The sequence below is a fragment of the Pyrgilauda ruficollis genome, unplaced genomic scaffold (assembly GCF_017590135.1).
Source record: "Pyrgilauda ruficollis isolate IOZ18807 unplaced genomic scaffold, ASM1759013v1 scaffold128, whole genome shotgun sequence".
NCBI classification, from domain to species: Eukaryota; Metazoa; Chordata; class Aves; order Passeriformes; family Passeridae; genus Pyrgilauda; species Pyrgilauda ruficollis.
In genome coordinates, this window is record NW_024511210.1 from 43,154 (window position 1) to 65,571 (window position 22,418).

Sequence of the window (22,418 nt, forward strand, 5' to 3'; positions counted from 1 at the left end):
CCATTAATTATCTTGTTGCATCAGTGAGGCAGCAGAGTTAAGTACTAACCTGGAATACTAACACCATTTTCTTGTGCAATCCGCTATTCTGAAGCCTTGGATTAAATTATATAACAACAAGAAATGCAGTAAAATCAAGTCATTGTACATTAATCTCAACACTAAAACATATCCCCTTACTACAACAGTTTATGCACCACTTCATTATGTCCCTTAAATATCTGCTTCCCACAGAAATACAGTTCATCCTCTTAACTCTGATCAGGCCGTAGTTATCCGTGACTTTAGAAAGCCAAAAAATGGACCCCTGACAAGAGTGCTCAGTGGTTCTCAGCAGTGTTTGCAACAAGTGCACATGCACACACCCACTTCCATAAATCCCCATAGCAATGTCTAGGATCATCACTGGACTGCAAGCAACGCTTACATTGCACAGCTCACGTCACAACAAGTGAGACACAAGTGACTATGAACAACACCGCATTTGCAAAGCAGAAGTGGCGTGTGGCTGTGTGTTGTCTGCTCTTGTGTTGTCTGCTTTTTATCTCACTGAGCCTTTCCATCACAGCAAAACACAGCACAAACTGTTTGTTTAAAAGAAATCAACATACTAGCCTGGACTAAATGCATGGTTCAACTTCAGTATAAACACCAGTATACAGTCCTGAAAAAAAGTAACTACAGAGAATGTGGAATTCTCTCACTAGGAAGAAAAGACACTGCTTCTTCTTTATTTTGAACCCTCTTGAAAAAACCAAAGAACCCAACCCAGCCCCCTTTTCCCCTTTTGTCTCTAGCATGCAACTTAGAGGCTAATCAAATACAAGATTTCATACATCCCTACAGTTAATCATCTTCATACAAGTGCATATAGTACACACATATCTCTTGTAAGTGCCATACATATGGGAAAAAATCACAAGCTAAATTATATAACAAAATAAATAAGTTTATTCCTGCCTCATCCTTTCATCTGTTACCTATATCATGAACTAAACAGGAAGTCAATAAAATTAGACAGGTCTTTGGACAAAAATATATGTTAAAACTGGCTCAGAGAACAAAATTACTGAGAATAGTCTGCAGATCTCTTATATTCAAACTTCATAAATAGGAAGCACAATTTTAAAAATGTCTATATACACTGGCACACATGGCTATGTGCACCAAAATCAGAATTAAGAGCCTAGAAAAAGTGTAGCTATTCAGCAGATCCCCTCAATATTTTTCTTGTGGCTATTTAAAGATTTCCCCCCCCACTTCTTTAACCTCTAAAATCAGGAAGGAACTATGAAACACAAAGCTGAAGAAAACTAGGAGATAGAAACCTGGGGGCAGAGAGGGGGAGGCAGCTGTAAAAAATGCCTCCCAAATTTCTTAGTGTAAGTAATGCAAGAATAACATGTTTTAGCAATTGATGGAGTATCTTTTGGAGTCCTACTATCATGAAGAACTGAAGACAGAGGGGAATTAAAAGGTGTGTATTTGGACAATTCATTTTACAACAGCAGCATTTACTGAGTCTTCATAAGCAGGCAATTTTTCCTGAGGGCAAAATAATCCTTTTGGTATTCTACTTTCCCCACAGACACAAACCTTTATTACTGAGCTTGGTGCCTGTGAGAAAACAGGGCAAGAGAAGCAAAGTCACAGGCAGGATATCCAAGAGAACACCTTTTACCCTATACTTCTATCTATTTGGTAAAGTAATTTTTCATTCAGCAACATTTAATTTACTCAGTTTGTAAAATTACAGCCACAGAAATAAACCTGATTATGTAGCATGAAACAGATCCATCTGTGAATACTGCTGTAAACTGTGCTGCTGTTATTTTCCTGTTTTGCATGTGGAACTGTATGAAGTTTCACTTGTAAAAAGACACAACCAAAATAGTTCCACAGATACATTTTGCCCCTTAACAAAATGCAGGAAAATGGGGGGAAGAAGAGGAAAAAGGGATGAAGGAGAGAGCAACAGTGTATTTGTATCTGTGATGGCGGGGAGAGAGAGAAAGAAATGTCTTCACAGACACAGAAATGCACCACTAGAGAGACAAGCACTAATGAGGAAAAACATCTTCCATGCACACTGTGGTGGTGAGGTGTCAGCTTCAGATGTAAACTGGTTGCTCTTGTGCAGTCAACAGTCTGTACATGGCAGCTGGCATAGTCTTCATATGGATCTAGAGGAAATAAGCCAAATTAATTGTTTTCCTAAAAATGCATACCTCACACGAAGGACCCAGATAAGGTCATACAAGGCAGGACAAAAGGTAAAATTTGAGAGTTTTCATACCCTTATTAAACTATTGCAGGTGATGATTTTATGAAACAATATGTTTAGTATTGATGAACCATCTAAATTTGTTCACATCATATTTTCAAGGTATGGTTCTTCTAAAGCATAGAAGTATGGGACAAATAATGAAAGAAATGGTGTACAGGCTTGCTCTCACTTCAGCTTTTTGGATTTGATTAGCAACGGGCCAATAGAGGTAGAACCACAGAATTATGGAACTTTGAATTGGAAGGGACCTTTCAAAATCATCTAGTACAAACTGCCCTGTTGGAGGTTTTTTACTAGAAGAGGTTGCTTAGAGCCCTATCCAACCTGGCCTGACACACTTCCAAGGATGAGGCATCCACAACTTCTCCGGGCAATCTGTTCCAGTGGCTCGCCAACCTTATAGTGAAGGATTTCTTCCTACGCTTGATCTAAATCTATCCTCTTTCAGTTTAAAACCATTGCCTATTGTTCTGCACTGGAGACCCTGGTAAAAGCCTCTCTTCATTTTTCTTGGAAGCCTTCTTTACACATTGAAAGGCTGCTGTCAGGTCTCACTGGAGCCTTCTCCAGGCTGAACAACCAAACTTCTCTCACCCTTTTCTCACAGGGGAGGTGCTCCAGCCCTCTCACCCTTTCCATGGCCTGCATCTGTATCTGCTCAAGCAGGTTTATTTGTTTATGTTGAGGGCCCCAGAACCGCACACATCACTCCAGGTGGGGTCTCACAAGAGCAGAAAATCACCCCCCTGTTAGCCACACTGGTTTTGATGCAGTCCAGGATACAGCTGGCTTTTTGGGTTTCAAGTGTCAATTCCTGGCTCATGTCCAATTTTCCTTCCACCAAGTTCCTCTCTTCAGGGCTGTTCCCAATCCCTTTAGCCCCAGTCTCTCTTGATGTTGGAGACTGCCCAGACCCAGAGGCAGAACCTTGCACTTGGTCTTGTAGAACTTCACAAAGGTTACATGGGCCACTTTTCTAGCCTGTTAGGTCCCTCTAATGGCATCCCTTTCCTTAAGCACCACTGATCTTGATGTCACCTTCAAACTTGCTGAGAGTGCAACTCAATCCCATTGTCTGTGTCACTGATGAAGACATGACAGACAGAGTGCTGGTCCCAGTACAGTCCCTTGAAGGACACTGCTTGTTACTGGTTTCCACTGGTTGTTACTGGTAACAGCAATGAACTCTGCTATACTGCCTAGACACATTGCTGGTTCTTACCTCACCAACAGCATTTGAGAGAATGTGAACAATCTTCTCATGGGGTGTTGCTACAACGCTCTGCCCATTGATTTCAATGATCCGATGGCCAACACGCACACCTCCTCGCTCTGCTATGCCTCCTCTCATAAGGCTACAGATCTGGAAGGGAGAGCACAAATTTATCATGGGCTGGATAAGGAACATCCCATTTTTTGCCTGCAATATATGAATCAACATTTAAACACAGACTTGCAACAGCAAATTCTAAGGTGCAATCAATCACTGACTCAAAAGCAAAATTTAGTAAAAGCAAAATTAGTAACAAGTAGCTAATGGATATTCTCTTCCAAGAGCAGAACAAACTGTCAGAAAAGGCTTTCTGTTGTACATTACATGTCTTGTAGTTTGGAAATCTGAATGTATGAAGAACCTCAATTTAATGATGTTCATTAGGCAGATGTCTTACAACAAAAAGGATCAAGAACACGCTTTTGCTTTTGAGATCATGCAATGGCTTGGTTAAAGACATGTATGATGCAGCATGCTGAAAGCAGACTCTTCCACATGTTTTTGGTTTTTTAAGCTGAAATAACTTTTTTATTCCTCTGACTGTAAATTTGTGAAGTAGAGTCAAAGACAAAACCTCTTATTAACACAACTTTTATATCTCAGATTTCCCAAATGCAAAATCCTGTTTGCTGTAAGGGAGAAAATAGCAGCTTCCCTCTTCTCACACTGAAACTTAACCACAAATAGAGAGGAAGTTTCATGTGTGTTAAAGCTTGATCAGAAACAATGGAAGCTACTTACGATCCCATTCTGCACACTGAAGCCCAACTGATATCTGAGGTCTGGTCTTCTGATCAAGACTGTCGTTACTGGAGGGCATCTAACTATGTTCAGTTTAACCCGGGCCTGGTTTTTCAAACCCTGAAAAAAAAATACCAAACTGAGAGTTAAACATGTAACATGAATGGAAAAAATAATATGGTGTTAGAATGCTGACATGGGAGCAGCCTTGAATAAATAGATCTTTGTATGCATTGTACCAGAATCTGATCACTGAATGCCAGACACAAGCAACAGAATATTCATTGAGATGAGTGATAAAACATCAAATTTTTCTTGCCAAAAATCTGGCACAAATAGCTGTTTTAGGAAAACTAGATTCCTGTTGGCAGTTTCTTCATTTGATAACAGAAATCATGCATAAAATGAGTATTAAAACACACATCTATGCAGCTCACCAAATGACCAATGACTTTTAAGTAAGTAGCTAAGTTAGTTACCAAACAGTTGCTTCCCTAATGAAATATACTAAACTCTGTCAAGCAAATAGTAGGTCCCCTTGCATCATCCTTGCATAAGCAGTGCTCACACAGTTTCCATTATTCACAGAATCACAAGATGGGTACAGTTGGAAGGGACCACTGTGGGTCATCTGGTCCAACCTCTCTGCTCAAGCTGGGTCATCTCAGAGTACATGGCACAGAATTGTGTCCAGATGGTTCCTGAATATCTCCAGTGAGGGACACTCCATAGCCTCCCTGGGCAATCTGTTCCAGTGCATGGTCACCTACACTAGTTATTCCTTTATGTTCTCATGGAACTTTGTGTGCATCAGTTTCTGCCCGTTGCCCCTTGTCCTACTGCTCAGCACCACCAAGAAGAGCCTGGCTCCACCCTCTTGGCATCCTCCCTGCAGATACTTACACTGATGAGATTGCCTCTCAGTTCTCTCTTCTTGAGGTTGAACAGGCCCAACTCCCTCAGCCTTTCCTCGTAAGACAGATGCTTTGGACCCTTCACCATCTTTGTCCCCCTCCCCTGGACCCATTCCAGAAGCTCCGTGTCCCTGTTGTGCTGAGGAGCCCAGAACTGGACACAGCACTCCAGATGTGCCTCACCAGGGCTGAGCAGAGGGGCACAATCACCTCCCTCGAGCTGCTGGCAGTGCTCTTCCTGATGCACCCCAGGACACCACTGCCCTTCTTGGCCACACAGACACACTGCTGGCTCATGGACAACTTATCCACCAGGATCCCCAGGTCCTTTTCCACAGAGCAGTTCCCCAGCAGGTCAGCCCCCAGTCCTCCCTGGTGCATGGAGTGGTTTCTCCCCAATGCACGATCTTGCATTTGCTGAATGTCATAAGGCTCCTCTCTGCCCATCTCTCCTGCCTGTTGAGGACCCTCTGAAGTGCTGCACAACACTTGGGTGTCGGCCACTCCTTCCAGCTTGGAGTCATCAAGGAACTTGCTGAGGAGGCCTCTGCCCCTTCACTGAAGACATTGATGACTGACTCAAAAAATACTGCACCAGTATTGAACCCTGAGGACAATGCTGCCTAGAGGCCTCCAACCTGACCCTGTGTCACTGACATTCAGCCAATTCTGTATCCACCTTATTATCCACCAGTCCACGCTCCCTGAGTGTGCCTACAAGGATGTTGAGACAAAAACCTTGCAAAGGCTGAACATCCACTGCTCTACCCTCATCCATTCAGGTAGCTGTTCTTCCATAGAAGGCAATTATTTTAATGAGGCATGATTTACCTTCAGTGAATCCATGCTGACTACTGCTGATCACCTTATTGTCATTCATGTGGACAGAGACGGCCTCCAGAAAAAGGTGTCCCATCACTTTCCCAGGGATTAAGGTGAGGCTGACTGGACAGTAGTTCTCTGGTTCTTTTTCTTGCCCTTTTTGAAGACCAGGGTGACATTTGCTTTTCTCCAGTCCACAGAGTGCCATGAACTTTCAAAGATGACGGCCAGGACCCTTACTATGGTGTTTGCCAGCTCTCTCAGCACTCATGGATGCATTGTATCAGGGCCCATAGATGTGTGGATTTTGAGTTTGCCTAGGTGTTCTCTAACTCAATTCTCTTTGACAACAGGAAAATATTCCTTCCAACAGTCCTTTACCCTCATTTCCTGGGTCAGAGATTTCTGAGGGTTGGTCTTGACAGCAAACACCAATCCAAAGGCACTGTTCAGTAACTCTGCCTTGTGTGTCCTCTGCCACCAGGGTGCCCCCTCCATTTAGTAATAGGTCCACTTTATCCTTTGTTTTCCTTTTGTTGTTGATATATTTGAAGAAGCCCTTGAAGAAGCCTCTTCTTTTCTTTGACATCCTCAGTCAGATTTAATTCTAAATGGGCCTTGGTCTTCCTTGTCTCATCTCTCCTCAGTCTGACAACCTCTCTATATGAATTCCAAGAGGCCTGACCCTGCTTCCATCTCCTGTGTATCTCCTACTTATGCTTGAGTAATGACAGGAGTTCTTCATTTATCCAGGCAGGTCTCTTGACCCCTCGTCTGACTTCTTGCACATTAGGATACATAGTTCTTGAGCTTGGAGTAAGTGATCCTTGAGTATCAACCTTCTCTGTAGAACCTCTTCCCATGGGATACTGTCAACATCCCGACAGAGGCCAAAATAAGCTCTCCTGAATACCATGGTTACAATCTTACTTGCTCACAGGCTGGCCCCAGTCTTCACACCTCCAACAAGCTCTTTCCTGTTTGCTGGATGAGGTCATGCAGCACACCCATTTCTTGAAGGATCCTCCACCATCTGTGACAGGAAGATCTCACCAGTGCTCTCCAGGAACCACCTGGATTGTTTGTGCTTTTCTGTGTAGCTTCTCCAGAAGATGTCAGGATAGTTTAAGTCCCCCACAAGAACCAGGGCCTGTGACATCAAGGCTGATTTGAGCTGTCTGTAGAAGGGCTCATCCACCTCTTGATGAGGCATCCTGTAGCACACACCCACAAGTGTCACCCTTAGCTGTCTGCACTTTTATCCTAACCTTTAAACTATCTACTCACTCACCATCTTCCCCAAGACAGAACGTGATACATGCCAAGTACTCTTCCTCTCTTCCAACTGAATTATATCACATCCACCATGAACTCCTTGCTACTAGAAGAATATTGAATGAGAAAAATTTATTTTTATTGTCAGGGTGGTAAAACACATATTACTCAGGGAGGCTGTGGAGTATCCAGTCTTGGAGTTATTTAAATCCCAGTAGGCACAGCCTTAAGAAGTCTGCTCTACTTTGAACCAAAATGTTGGTCTAGACCAGTTACAGCAGTGACTGCCAAACCCAGAGATTGTGTTCATAAGGCTCTGTGAAAACAAAAATGTAATAAACCACAAATAAATGCCACCTTGACCCCTTGTACAACTTTAAGTACTCAGAGCTCTTGGAGATTGCTAAGAGAGATTTTTGAAATGCTTAATTCACACAAAATATAAGCCCTAAATCTGTTCACAAATAAAATCCACATAAAGGATGAAATGCTTTCTAAAAAATACAGCAACTTTCAGCTCACTTAATTAAACACCTGCCAGTTCCAGCATCTGCTTCTGAATTCCTTTCATAGGTACAACCTATGAAATCTAGGTCTCACTGCAATCAAGGTGTCAGACGCTGACTTCAAATGATTAATTCTGGAAAGTAGTTTCTACTGTAGCTAAGGTAATATACTGAAGTCTCTACATACAGTTTACTGCTGCTGATTCTGTTGAGCTGAGCTCCAGATCCAGCAGTGACTTGAGTATCTAAACTGGCATCCTGGCATGATGAACTACCTTGAAGTCTGGTTTTTTTGTCAGTGCCTTACACTGGATGTAACCAACACTGGGTGCAAACAGTTGTTCAAATAGTGCTGAGCTCAGCTTAGCTCATTCTTGAAAGTTGCTGCAAGACAATGAACGGGTGTCTGACCACAAAATGACAAAGCTCATGGCTGTGGAACTGCCTGTACTCCACACTCAGGAGGAAGAAGGTCTGAACTCCACCTCTTCCATGGCTATGGACTCCTCTACTCCGGTGAGGAATTAGAAGTGCACCTCACATGCTCAAGGGCCATTCACTTTCTACAGGCAGGTCTTGACAACACCACATACTGTAGAGAACAGGGACTTCTCAACCTGAACCACACTGTGGGCATGATGTTTGTGGAAAAGTCTAAGGGGCTTTTGACTCAGCGTTCTAATCCTGAAAGGTAGGAGTCATACAGAGTATGGGAATACCCATTTCTATGAGGAATTTAAGTGTCTAACTTCAGTCATCTGAATTCACTCAGGGTACATGCCCAGAATAAATCTGATATCATCATGTCCTTACTTTCCTGATGAATGTGCAAGTTACTTACATGTATTCCCTGTGGAAAAAAAAATAATGTGGTCCCTAATGAAAAACCCTTTTTTTTTACAAAAAGTGCATATATTGCAGAAGTGGGTAATCTTCAGTAGTATACAGACAGGTAATGTAAACTGATTCAGTAACAAAAAAAATTGTATTTTGACGACCTTTCTTTGTTTATCTAATTCCTGAGTATACTTCTGATAGTAGCCAGTACCAGATGCTTCTGAAAAAGACAGCAGTAGCATAATCCTATTAGGGAATAGCCACAACACATGGAAAGCTTCTTCCAAGCTCCATCAGTTTACAACTGGTTTATGGTAAATTAGGAGCAGAGATTACATCCATAATACTGAATTATCTTGTTTGAAGCGCTTGTGACATATGTTTATCCACATAATATTATCATCTTTTCATAAGAATCCTTCCAGCATACTAAGGAAATCTGAAATCTGGCATATTTCTACACCATTTAATCATCTGCACTTAGATCATTCATATACATACTTGTTTCCAAAAGAGCTATATGAATAACTCCAGATGTGTGGTTATGAAGATCTGCAAACATACAGATTATCGTCTCTTTAGAAAGACAGAAAAAAAGGCTGGCAGTTCCTGTGGAAACTGTGGTAAGTATCAGGGAAGACGAGAGAGGCCTGCAGAAGCTAGAAACAGCAAAGCTGGTTGGTTCTGTATTGAGAAAGTACTGATGAGCACAACAAAATCTCCATCTGCATAAGGGAAGTATAACTTATCACAGTTTTAGAAATAAAAATGATGTGGGATAGGAAGCAATCACAAAGAGCCTAAATTTGCAGGGGATTTTGTTCTGCTGATGCTGGCACAAAGATATTAAATATGATTTTTCTTCTTCCTTTCTTCACAAATGTAAGCCCGTTTTTGCCATACTTTCAGTTTGTCACACATGCTATCATTTCTACTCACTGAATCTAAAATTACTTGTTCGGTGACTTATGCATCTATTACTTATCAGAACTCAGTATTAACATTTTGGGAAGCCTGAATGGAAAGTCTTTATAACAAACATCTCAGTTAAAGTATTAAGAGATAATCCCTGAAGAAAAAAAAAAAAAATTACTTTGTACTTTTTTTACCTTTGCAAATTTACCTTATAAATGGTAATTTACTTTGCAATTAAAAAAAATACAAAGTGAAAGAAAAAAGCTACATAATACAACTTGTTATCAAAAAGTTGCCTAAATGCATAAGTCTAACAGGTACATTTCTAAAAATCGGGGAAGAATGTCTGTATAATGTACCACCAGCATTACATCATGTGTCTGCATGTGATGACATCCAGAGCAAGGCAGGACCATTTCAACAAATAACTAATTTCAATAAATAGCTAATAAATAACTAATGAACTTTCTCTCAAACACTCTCTAGCAATGCATCTTTCCTGCTCTTTAAACACTGATGCTGAAATACTTATTCCTTTATATGCTACAGCTGCCTCAGGCACTGTTCAATTCCAAATGACCTGCAAGCTTTTCACTGTCACTTACTTTTCTGACAACTAGAAGAAAGCTCTTCCAGTTAAAATGCCTAATTTAGGCAAGTGAAGAGAAGGACCAAATACAAGAAGCACTTTGGAATAACTTGGGCAAAGATGCCACAGAGGGTATGTCTTTAAGCCAAAGTTTTAAAGCCTTAAAAATAGGTATAAACAAACAGACAAAAAAGCACTTGCTTCATTTCATCCAAATATTAAGAGGTATTTGACAGCTAGTAAGGTTAATATTAGGCACCTATGCCTCCATTTGTGATATACAATTTCAAGTGTGTACCTGGTAATATCTTCCTTCTGCACAAAATATTCCCTTGTGAAGCTGTGCACAGAGCCCTGGTACACAAGTAAATAGCACAGCAGTCTGGAATGGCACTGGATGTTGTCATTCTGCAGTTGATCAAGACTTTTGATGCTGTCTCTCAGGATAACCTCATAGCCAGGCCCAGGAAGCAGGTGGTGAGGTGGATTTAGAACTGGCTGAATGAGAGCTTGGAGGGTTGGGATCGGTGGCACAGGTCTATTTGGATGCCTGTGCATAGCAGTGTCTCCCAAACTTCAATACTGGTGGGCCCAATCTCATTTAACTTACCATCAGAGATGAAAGGCCTCCTCAGCAAGCTCACTGATGACACAAAAGCTGGGAGGAGTGGCCGATACCCAAGCGCTATGCAACCCTTCAGAAGGACCTTGACAAGCAGGAGGGGTGGGCAGAAAGGAACCTTCTGAAATTAAACAAGGGCAAATGCACCTGCAGAGGAATAATCCCAGGCGCCAGCACAAGTTGTCCATGAGCCAGCAGTGCTCTTGTAGCCAAGAAGGCTGATGTTATTGAGGGGTGCATCAGGAAGAGCACTGCCAGCAGCTCAAGGGAGGTGATCGTGTCCCTCTGTTCAGCCCTGGTGAGGCACATCTGGAGTGCTGTGTCCAGTTCTGGGCTCCCCAGCACAACAGGGACATGGAGCTCCTGGAGCAGGCAGGTCCTGTTGAGGGCTATCATTAGGGTATTGGAGCACTTCACTTGGGAGGAAAAGGTTTACAGGTGGACTTAATGATCTTGGAGATCTTTTCTAATCTAAAAAATGCCACAGTTCTGTGAAAGGCTGAGGGAGCTGGCCCTGTTCAGCACTGAGAAGAGAAAACTGAGAGGGGACCTCATCGATGTAAGTATCTGACAGGAGGATGTCAAGAGGATACAGTCAGGCTCTTTTTAGTGGTGCTGAGCAATAGAATGAAAGGCAAAGGGCCAACACTGGAATGCAGGAAGTTTCACCTGAACATGAGGAAGAATTTCTTTCCTGTGAGGGAGACTGAGCATAGGAACAGATTTTCAGAAAAGCTCTGGAGTCCCATTCTCTGGAGATACTCAAAAGCCACTGACACACAAGCTTGACTAAGATGCTCTAGGCAACCCTGCTGGAGCAGGGAGGTTGGATTAGACTACTTCCAGTGGTCCCAACCTTACCCATTCTGTGGTCCTGTGGGGAGTCAGAAAATGGGTGTAGCATAATTCACACTATTTTTTCAGATCATGAAATGGCAAGTGCTATGCAAACATTTGGTAAGAATTTACTTCAGTTTTATACTTTTTGCTCATAATTTTTAAATGTGTAGCTTCCAGAAACATTTTCCCTACCTTTATAATGCTCTGACATGTTGAGAGTGGTAAACCAACCAAGCTGGTCCCATTGATTGACATGATCTGGTCCCCTATATTCAGCTTCCCAGACTTCTCTGCTGGTCCTCCATGCATCATGTTGGCTATGATAACTGTAGGCAAAATGGATCCCCAGCCAGACTCCACAATCACCACACCTAGAATTTCTCCCTTTTGCTTTTCAATGTAAACCTGTATAGTAAGAAAAAAATGTTTTAAAAAAGTTTCTTTCACATCCATAAACTAATATCATCCTGCTCCGAACATTCACAAAGCCAACAAATATACCCCTCTTCACTTGCAACCTGCCCTCCTAATTCAAAGGCAATCAAGATAGGGTACATGTTTTACTACCTTTCATTTGCATTCAAACATTAAATGACACACAATACAGACTTCGTGCTGAACACCCCTCAGAAGCAATTTCTGTTTATGAAAAGAAGAAATTCCAGTGAAGGAAACCCTGGTGCCATGGGCTTCGGTGGACAAAGCTAAATAAGAAAAGACTGCAAGACTTTACAACTTTGCACTGGAAAAACACTACCTGTGCATTCAAGTTGCACAGTGGTTTGTTTTTATTAAGCAAGCTGCAAAGCCTTCTGGCACATACAATTATTTAAAACCTGGAATCAATCATGTTCATAAACACCAGTGCTTCTATGAATTTTATGTTGTTCACTGTAATTTTTAAAATTGTATTAATCATTTAATCTAATTTAAATTCGCTTTCAAACATGTATGAAAATTGTTTGGTAAAAAGAACAGAAACAGATGGTTAATCAGCTGACTGCTGATAAATTTGGGGTTCACTGTTTGCCTTTGAAAGAGAACTGATGACAGGGTGTCCTATTAGGGAGGATATTCTAGATTAACTGAGATAATTTACAGGAAGTATTAACGTTTTTTTAGTTTCTGCCAACACAGGCCTGCAACTGATAAAGAGCATATTTGTGGGGGGGGAAAAAAAAAGACATACATCTTTGCAATTTTCAGATTTGGAGAAGTGAATCAGATCATCATTGTACATGTCCTGGGTATTAAGCAAGTCGCTATATTCCTTCTGGCTAAGATCTTCTGGGTTGATTCCATTTGCTCTCAGAAATTCTTGGTAGGCCACACTAAATGCTTGACCTATGGATTGTGCAATCAGCTGCGCCTGTAGAGTTCCCAGAAAAGGGAGAAGAAAAGAAAAAAGTGAAACATTCTGATGGTCATGTCCACTGACACTTTCTGTTACAATCACACTGTAAAATGGATCATCAAGTTGATGAACCTACAAGTTACCGCAATCCAGTCTAAAAAATATTTGTGCCTTACAAATTAATTTTAAAGACCCACAAAATCTCAACACTTTGGCTCTGCCATGAATCCAGCTCAGTAAGCAATTATAAATTACAAACATGAGAAAGACATCCTTTCACAGGCAAGAACTGCTAATCTAAGTGTGAAGGTAGAGCCACTGCAGTGACTGTGGCTTGCACCTATAATTCTTCCCACATATGCTGCTCTCAGATGGCTCTCCCTTTCAGCAGAGGCGATGTCATTCTCTGTCAAGCCAGCAGTGAAAACAAAAATGTCTACTAGGAAACACACAACCACGTTTAAAAGGGTATTTTCAACTTTTCCTACCATCTTTTACAACATTGATAGTGACTACTCCTACCTCGGCCTCAGACAAAAAAGGAAAAAGGCAGCAACTAGTGACCAGATCAAACCCTAAAGTAACTGCAAATGGTTGTATACATCTCCTTCTTCATCCTGCTACTACCTTCAGCCTCTATCCCCTACACTTATTTCCCTCCTTCCAACTCACACAATCCTGCCAGTTCTCTGCCTCTTTCCTACTCATTCTGTCCTTTGTGAGCACCCTCTTGCACCTGCAGCTTCCCAGCATCTTGTCTGCACCCAAAGCCACCAAATGCACCTCTCACTACACTGCATTGCTCCCACCATGAACTGGTTTATTTCTGCAGGTGTGGGACTGAAACTGGGCAGCAGGCAGACGTGGGGAAAGCTGTGTCCCAAGCAAGGCCAGAGGGATGCCCATTTTTGACACAGTAACCATGGTTAGGCAAGTAATGGGCAGGAGAGCAAAGCACAGCATGGTGCAGAGCACTGCTGTGTATAGGTGGAGAGATTCATGCAGTGAGCACTGTGCAGTGCACAGGAGGTGGCTGTGATGTGCATTGAAACACAGTGCTGCCTGTGGCAAAAGTAGGGAAGAGAAATGGAGAGCTCCACAGCTGACAGTGGAGGCCTGGCAGGGTATTGGTAATGAATGAATGCTGCTCAGGTGTACTTTTATACAGTCTGATGGCCATTTTTAAAGTCCAGTTTGATTCCTAATAAAGAAAAGGTTCCCAACACTGAAATAAAAATGTTGCTGTATCTTACACAGCTCAGACTAGCACTAAACCTGCTGATGAGACTGCACGATTGCTGGTGCTGAAAAGACCAATATATAGACTGGAAGTATATTACCAAAGCTAAGATCAACCTAACTTTGACAGCAAGGACAGCAAGAAAATGGGAAAACTGCACCTCCATAATTCAGTAACCGAAGTGAAGAGTGCAGACTTTACATTCATACACATGCGTCTTCACTCCAAGAAGAGACCAGCTCCCACTTAGACACCTGGCATTTGGAGACATCAGTAACCATCAGTTCAACTCATTTAAAGGTACACCTCTAAATAGTTGAAAATCTGGCGCTGTCCTCCTTAGACACAGACTCATCCAAGCAGAGACATGTTCTGACCAACACCCACTCACAGGCTTACAGCTTCTGTTTCACTTACTGTATAGATTGTGCCAAGTACCCAGCTGTCCCAGAAGAAGAAAAGACAAGTTTTATAATATAAACAGGCCATATGACTTCACTGGTGGTACAAAATCTCTGAAGCTGCCATTTCATTGCTGCTAACAAGGTGCTACAATCCTTCCATTCTGACTGTTAGTCACTTCAGTATTTGAGATAAATTTGGCAAGTTACCTGTGAGCTATACACCATGACTAAGGAGAGTTGATACAAACTGCATTTTCTCAGTATATTTTCCCCATCAATGAGCAATGCTTTTATTGGATCTACAGGCATTTTACAAGCCAGTTGGATTTACAAGCATAGAAAGGATCACACATGACACAAATACAGGCTGACCCAAACAAACCTTAGATTTAGAAGCTCAAATTTTAGCTAGCCAAAGTATTAACAACAGCCTAGGAAACAGATCCGGGAAGTATGGATCATGCAAAGCGTCAGACCACCCCATGGTGAAGGCAAATAAGTCCCAGACTCTGGCACCTGACAGTTTGGTTTCTGCTTTTTCAATTGGCCAGTAAAAGAGCAAACAGTGTTCAAACTTGTGACTAGAAACACAGGAACAGCAGCCTCAAAGTGGGTAGCATATCAAATGTTATTAAGCAAAAAATACATTGGCTACTGTATTTCACACCAGATTCTTAAAAGGCTTTGCAAAACAGGTTTACATATTATTTTGTGGAAATAATCCAGAATTTTTATACTCTGTCAATTTTAGTCCAGGATTACTTTTATCATTGCTCGTCCTTACTTTTTAACTTCAGCAGTGGGTCATGTATATACATTCATGTGCTATCAGATAATCTATTCAGACACAGGTTTAGAACAGATTACATAAAATCATTCATAAAATCAGCTCCTTATTCAAGAAAACCTTCCCATCTCAAAGTCCTTGCTGTTCACTGTAGTTTGGAAGACATGGAAGAAACTGGTATATTCACTTACTTCTCTTGAGTATGTTAGTTTCCCAGATTATTAGGACTAACTTGACTATGATCCTAAAAAACTACATATCTAACCACTTCAATCTAGTATGTTTGATTTTACTTTCCAGTAACTGAAAGTTACTTTTAAGAAGTACATAAAATCAGCAATTTACACACAGTGATTGTGAAGACAGGACATCAAGTCCTGTGTAAGGCAACTTAGTCTTGTGTAAAGTACCTTAACTGTGCCATATATTAAAATCTAATAATTTGTATCTCTATTCAGCATATTTTGGGATTGCTGAAATCACAAACTTTCTTTGCTGGCTTTTTGATAAGATGACAGGAACTACAGCCCCTACACCAACCACCCGAAAAATAAAAAATCACCTTTCTGGTATGCGTCAATGACTGATCCTCAATGCAAGACTTGGGATTACAATTTCCCAATGAAAATAGGCACCTCTGATAGACTTTCCCTCTCTTATGCAAAATTTGAGCCGGTATTTGTAAACTGTAGCAACTGGACCCTCCTATCACTGTTACTGGAAGGCACTAAAGAAGCTATAAAAAAGTAAGCATTTCTATAAACACCAACTTCCATGACATGCCATGTCCAAACATATAAGTGGCAGGCAAGTTCCTCTGCTTAGATGAAATACTGGGTGCAGTTAAAAAGCAAACAGGACCACTCACAATGGACTTTGGGCTTATAAAAAAAGTGCTTACTTTTCCACTCCTAGAAAACTACAAGACAATGTAATTGCTTACATCCTCAGACTCAAAGACATGGCAAATCATTTTGTACTGCCTCTTTCCATCTTGAGAGGGGTGAGATGCTTCCACATTATCCTGGGAGTTAGAGCGTGGCATTCGTCTACGAGCCATCAAAACAACTATATTTCCTATATCAGCAATGTAAGAAATGGTCCGCAGGGGATGATCCATCATGGTCTCCTGGGGAATAAGAAAACCAACATAAGCAGCTGCTTCAACTAAGTTCTTATTGCACATCTAGTATTATCAAAACACACAAATAGCTGTAAGACCTCTGCTAGGTGAAGTTTGTAATACCTGTCATGCATGAAAGGAGATATATAAATAGAAATATATATAAATAGAAACCAAGAGCTTCACCTTCCAAAAATAAAACAAAGAGAAAGTTTTACAGGTTTTTTTCTGTGGAAAAGGACATCAAGACCTCAACTGCAGAACCTGCATATGCTGGGCATGTATGTGTACAGGACTATAAACAAATTACTGCAGCTAAACATTTTGGGCTACTCTGGGCACAATCAATACTTGATGCAGCATGGCTCAGAAGACATAAGCTGACTGCAATTATCTTACCCACAAATTCTAATTATTTCTACAGTCAGACACACCAGAATAATTGCTTGTATGACACGGCTCTTGACCATGGATTTCTGCCTAGAGGGGAATACAAGATCCAGCACATTTTAAAGACAAATTTTAATGTATGTGGAAAGTCTATTCCAGTAGTCTACTCCGACAATAGTAACAAAGGTGTCTATATCTATACCTGTGTGTCTGCATTCAGTACTTTTATTCTCTGTGTAGAAATGAAGAGGTCCACTTCAGTCATGGGTTGAGATTCACCTTCTGGAGCCTGCAAATAAATGGCTTAGAGTCAAACAAACTCGTTAGATAACATACTTACTAATAATGATGCTAGCTCACATACAGGGGAACACTAAGACACAGTCACCAGAACAGCAATGCAGGATAGAGTATTAGACTGCAGAAGCAAAAGATAAACACAAAGATGTGGAAACTATATCATATATGTGAAAGTGAATTGGGTATTGTTTGAAAAAAAAATTTAACCTCATAAAAGCTTGCCTGCTATTTTTCCCAATTCAGTAAAATTATACCTGACTGTAACATGAACTATAAAGATTTCTTGAAAAGTAGTATGATTTTACCATTTTCTGCACACTATGAATCCCACCTCAAAAAAGGGTTTTCATACAAGCCATAGAAAGGCTTAACAGTATCTCCTGCCTGAGGAATTTCTGTTTGGGCTAGCAGTGGTTGCCAAGACCAATGGAAAAACCTGTACCACAGGAGGTACTGTTTGAGCTATTCATAATGCAGTTCTGGCAAGAAGACCTTCACAGTCAGACAACATACTTTTCAAGCAGTAACCCACTTAAGAAGTAACGTTTTGTTAATAGAAAGCAGACATTTGTAATATTTTTTAAATTACATTTGTTAAAAAGTAGTTGAAAGCTCCACAAACAGAACTTATTACAAAGATGAGTCCATCTCAGTATATTACTGTATGTATAGACATAAACTTTTTTTTTTGCATCCAGCAATTTGATATCTCTGTGAGTCAAACAAAGCACTCCTACATAAAGATTAAATTAAAATTATGAAGTTTAAAAAAGTAGAAAAACCCAAAACAAACAAAAAAAACACCCCACACTTCATTTTAATCCATCATTTTACAATGTTTAAACCTTTGCCATGTCAGTCCTGATTCTCTAATATGCATTTTAGGTACTGCCCATAACCATTTAATAAATCCAATCTTTCTTCTATTTCTAACATGAAATGGCTAATGAGAAGCAACAAAAAATGGCCAATCGGGCAACTGATTTCCCAGATATGTCAACTTGTATGGTGGCTCAGAAATAAATCTGAAAAAAACCTTGCTGGATGCAGAAAATAAAACCACAAAATAAAAAGAAAGGGAAAAACTCTCCCAGAAAACAAAAGAACAAGCATAACATCAAGCTGATGGAGTTTGTACTGCACCTTCTTCCTGCTTTTGGCTAATTTCTGGGCCATCTGCTTAGCATGGAACAAACAGAGACAGGAGAACAGTTAGAGAAGAACTTACAGAGACTCCAACTCAAGCAGGAATCTACAAACTAATGTCAGGGCTCATAGACTACTAGCTGGTCTAAATTAGTCCCTGCTTAGATTAATTTCCTCCTTTTCTTTTTAGCTTAAAAAATTTTAAGATTTCATGTTTAGCACAATTAATTTCAGAAATGAAAAACAGCACCAAAAGAGTCAGGAAGAACACAAAAAGATTTTTTTTCACTTAAAATTTTGTTACTTGCAACAAACAAGGTTATTTTGTGTGTAATTGTTTTTGAGGTTTGGTGGGGAGAGGATGGTATAAGAAACACAACAGAGCTTCTCCTCACTTACAGCAGTGTAAACCATGAAGTTATTTCTTTTGAAGGTACACCAATGTAAAAGGTGAGAGAAAAATTGTATGCCTTATTATTACAGTTTTTTCAGATCTCATACTTCATCGGACTTCAAAAAAATAACCTCCCTAAATTATGCTGCTTTTTCCTGGAAAAATTAAATGACAGAAGGTAACTGTCACCTTCATTTTCTCCTCCTGAGCAAATAAATCAGTACCCATGTTCACACAGTGAACTGGTCAACAAATTTTCCTGTGACACCTACACAAAGTTATGTCCACTATCACATTTTTTGAAGCAAGCAGTGGAGCATGTATTTCAGATCCAGAAACACCTTAAAAGCCATTTCTACTAACAACCCAAACAAACATAATTTTTATGGTCTTGCAATCATGAATTCAAACCAATGGTGAACTGAACTTTACAGACCTGCTTACTGAAGGAATGGAATACTCACCAGGCTGGCAATTAGCCCTTAACTTTCAACAGCAACAGGCTCTTTGCTAATTAAATTTACAGGTGTGCTCATGGTGGGAAAGAGGCTTATTGTTACAAGCTCCAGAGAGATTCAGCACTAGCTACTTCTACGAAGAGCAAACAGGAGGCCTGAATCATGAGACACATCAAACATTTTGATACTGATGCTCACAACTTAAGTCTGTCAGGTTTTGTCCAAACAAATCTGAAAGCAGCTACTTAAAGTTTAGGCCACACTGCTTATTTACAAATAGAAACATTCTCAAAATAGCTTTTAGTCACCTTTTTCAAATTAAGAAGTATTTTACAGCCTGACAGGTTGTTTTACAACAGATGATTGTAAACTATTGCAAAAGCAATTAAAACTGCTTTACATGGCAGGCTTTTCATTACATTACTCTCAATTTAAATTAATACTCAGAAATAATATACTTATATTGAGTATCAGCTGCCTGTCATACAATGGGCAAGGAGGAGACACTCCTGAGATAGAGCATTTACATATTTTTCCAAAATCAAACTTTTCTTTCTCACACTTCCCAAACTTTAGAATGATGGACCTCCCAAAAGAAGAAAAGTACAGGCCAAAATTAAGAAAAAGGGGAAAAAATAATCCTTGAGCTACAACTTTACAATGCAGAATCAACAATTTATCAAAATATACTATAATTCAATATACTGAAAATTCTGTTCTTCAAATGGAAGCATATTGAAAAACTACTTTCAAATATTTCATAAAATAAGGCAATGATATGGATCAAGCACTTTTAATAAGCGATTTAACACTGCACGGAAATGTCACAAAATAAGATATGGTCCATGAACAACAAAAAAATTAGGATAAATCTATTCAAGATACTTTATTAGACAAATTCTCTTTATCGTGACATTATTTTCCTAACTCAAATCAAAGATTATTTCTGTATTCCTAGAAGAAAACCAAATGGAACATACCTAATCTACACAATTATTTTTTTTTTAATATACATAATATAGGATTTTCATTTAAGGTAAGTTAAATGTATTTCTTTATATAGATGCAATTTCCAAAATTACAATTCATTAAAACCCAACAAGCTTCTGCTTTTGCTACAGAGAGGTCCTAAGTTTATTCAATCCATTTAGTCTCTACAAAAAATGTTTTGCAACTCAGTGAGCACTGAGAGGACACTAAGTGCGTGAAAATGTGTGAAATACTAAATTAAATATCCACATATGGGTTCTATCTTAAATTACACTCAGAAATTAAACCAGGTGTTACTTAGAAATGTTCAAACCTACCCCACAGCATGCTAAAAGTGCCTCCTAATGAAATATTCCTAACTACATTTGATGAACACTTTCAAAGCAGTGTGTCTGTTTTAACTTAGCTGGACTTCACAGGGATGAAGGCCGAGCAAGAAAACACCTAACTCTTGAACTTTGAACTGAAAAGATATTTCTTTAAAGAAGAAGCCTGGAGAATTGTTTTCAAAGTCTGTTCATATTCCAAATGAATGCATATGTGGTCTGGAGGCTCTGCTAAAAGGAAGCACTTTAGGTATTATTAAATTCAGATGGTATACACTTTTGTGAAGGTATAAATAGCAGAGCTTAAACAAAGCTCTTCACCTCTTTTTAATACTCAGCTTCATGTCTGTGTATTTTAAAAGCTCATTCTTAATCCATAAGCTTTGTTTTCTTCAACAGTGGAGAAATGTTGGTTGACATGCAACAAGTATGGCACTCTGTAAATAAACATGAGCAGGGCACAGCCTTCATAGTCACTGTGCAAGCCATCATTTATACATCTGGGATATGGAATATCTGATACAGTGATGAATCTGGCAGCAGGAAGTCCATCTCTCATAATGAATCTCTCTCTGAAAACGTTTAGCTTTAATGGCAACCAGCAACAAAACCAGACAAAGCCAATCCTAATAAGCCCAGAAGGTGCAGGGGGATCGTCTGTGCTTTACTTAGAAGCAGAAAGCAGTAACTGTCCAAGAAGTCTTCAAAGGTATTGTGTACAATACAATACAAGTCAATAATTTTCTGAAATATGTCAAGTTTCATAAAATTCAATCCAGCAGCTAGGGTTTTACCAGGTCACAAATGCTATAACTTGGGCCTCAAGCCTGAGGCAAATACACTACAAGAAAGGATATGCATGCCTGCTGATTTACATAGATGCACAAATTATGGCATTAATGAGTGAAATGCATTAAATAGATTTCTTCTGTTTTGATGCACAAGAAATGGTGAGGCATAACAGAATCTTCAGAACAGTATTTTGTTAACAAATTTCTACAAAATACATTTCGCATCAGACAAATTCTATACTCTTAAAACCTCTTAGGCCTGGTTTGAATCAATTCAGTTTCGTTTTTGTCTACCACAACACTGCACTCCTTTTTTCTAATGTGTATTCCTATACAAGCTTTACCTTCTTGGTGCAAACTCCCTGTGATTCAAGTTCCACTCCTGATACCTATTTCCTGTGATAGCTGATGCTAATCTTTCCTTTCACCCTCCAGTGGCGTGTCTCTTCTAGATCCAGCCTCACCAAAGCCCTTGTTTCTTTACCTTACCTTTAGTTTTCCATTCATTCAAATAAGACAAGTTTTCTAACACACAGCCAAGCATCAAGAAGGAACACAAAGATACTACTAAACACAAGGACACAGTCTTATTTGCCCAGAGCAGGAAAAAAACAGACTCCATAAGAAAAATTCTTCACTGCAGGTCAGGGGAGAACTTACCAAGACCTGCCATTGTTGAAAAAGCTGCATGAAATGTACTTTTAAAGAATGTCACTTAATCCAGAGTCACCAATGAACAAAGATAAATCACTCTTTTGCAAAAGGTTCAGTAGTTCAAGGTAGTGAAGACTTCTACAGAGATGGTGGAGTATAATCTCTAACAGGTAGGCTACATTCCTGCCTTTTCTAAAATGTGAGTGTGTTTACGATTTTCAGAGACAAGGTTACAAGAACCTATGCATTTGAACGCTAGCAAAATTACAATTTTTAGAAGTTGTCTCAATGGCTCTATTTAGAGCTTCTGTGTCAAAGTTATATACAAAGACTAAACTGAACACCCGCCACGGAAAGCAGTGGAAGAAATAAAAGGAGTAGGAAGCACCAGCTGACCTTAACAGACAATATTATTGGTCTTGCTGATAACCTTCTCTTCT

The 22,418-nt window shown here is 39.9% G+C and overlaps 1 protein-coding gene across 2 annotated transcripts in view; it reads right to left on the reverse strand.

Annotated features, from left to right (window-relative positions):
- Positions 1-733: 733 nt before the first annotated feature.
- Positions 734-22,418, reverse strand: part of APBA1 (amyloid beta precursor protein binding family A member 1) — an 86,062-nt gene continuing 64,377 nt past the window's right edge. Inside the window, exons 6-13 of one of the 2 annotated variants that reach the window (XM_041458447.1) lie at positions 18,363-18,395; positions 17,122-17,208; positions 16,350-16,535; positions 12,811-12,990; positions 11,814-12,026; positions 4,302-4,421; positions 3,510-3,650; positions 734-2,183 (exon numbers count right to left, since the gene is read on the reverse strand). In XM_041458447.1, the coding sequence (XP_041314381.1) occupies positions 2,112-2,183; positions 3,510-3,650; positions 4,302-4,421; positions 11,814-12,026; positions 12,811-12,990; positions 16,350-16,535; positions 17,122-17,208; positions 18,363-18,395 (1,032 nt within the window). In that variant the 3' untranslated portion in view covers positions 734-2,111. The remainder of the gene's footprint in view (positions 2,184-3,509; positions 3,651-4,301; positions 4,422-11,813; positions 12,027-12,810; positions 12,991-16,349; positions 16,536-17,121; positions 17,209-18,362; positions 18,396-22,418) is intronic. The other variant, XM_041458448.1, reaches the window with a different exon arrangement.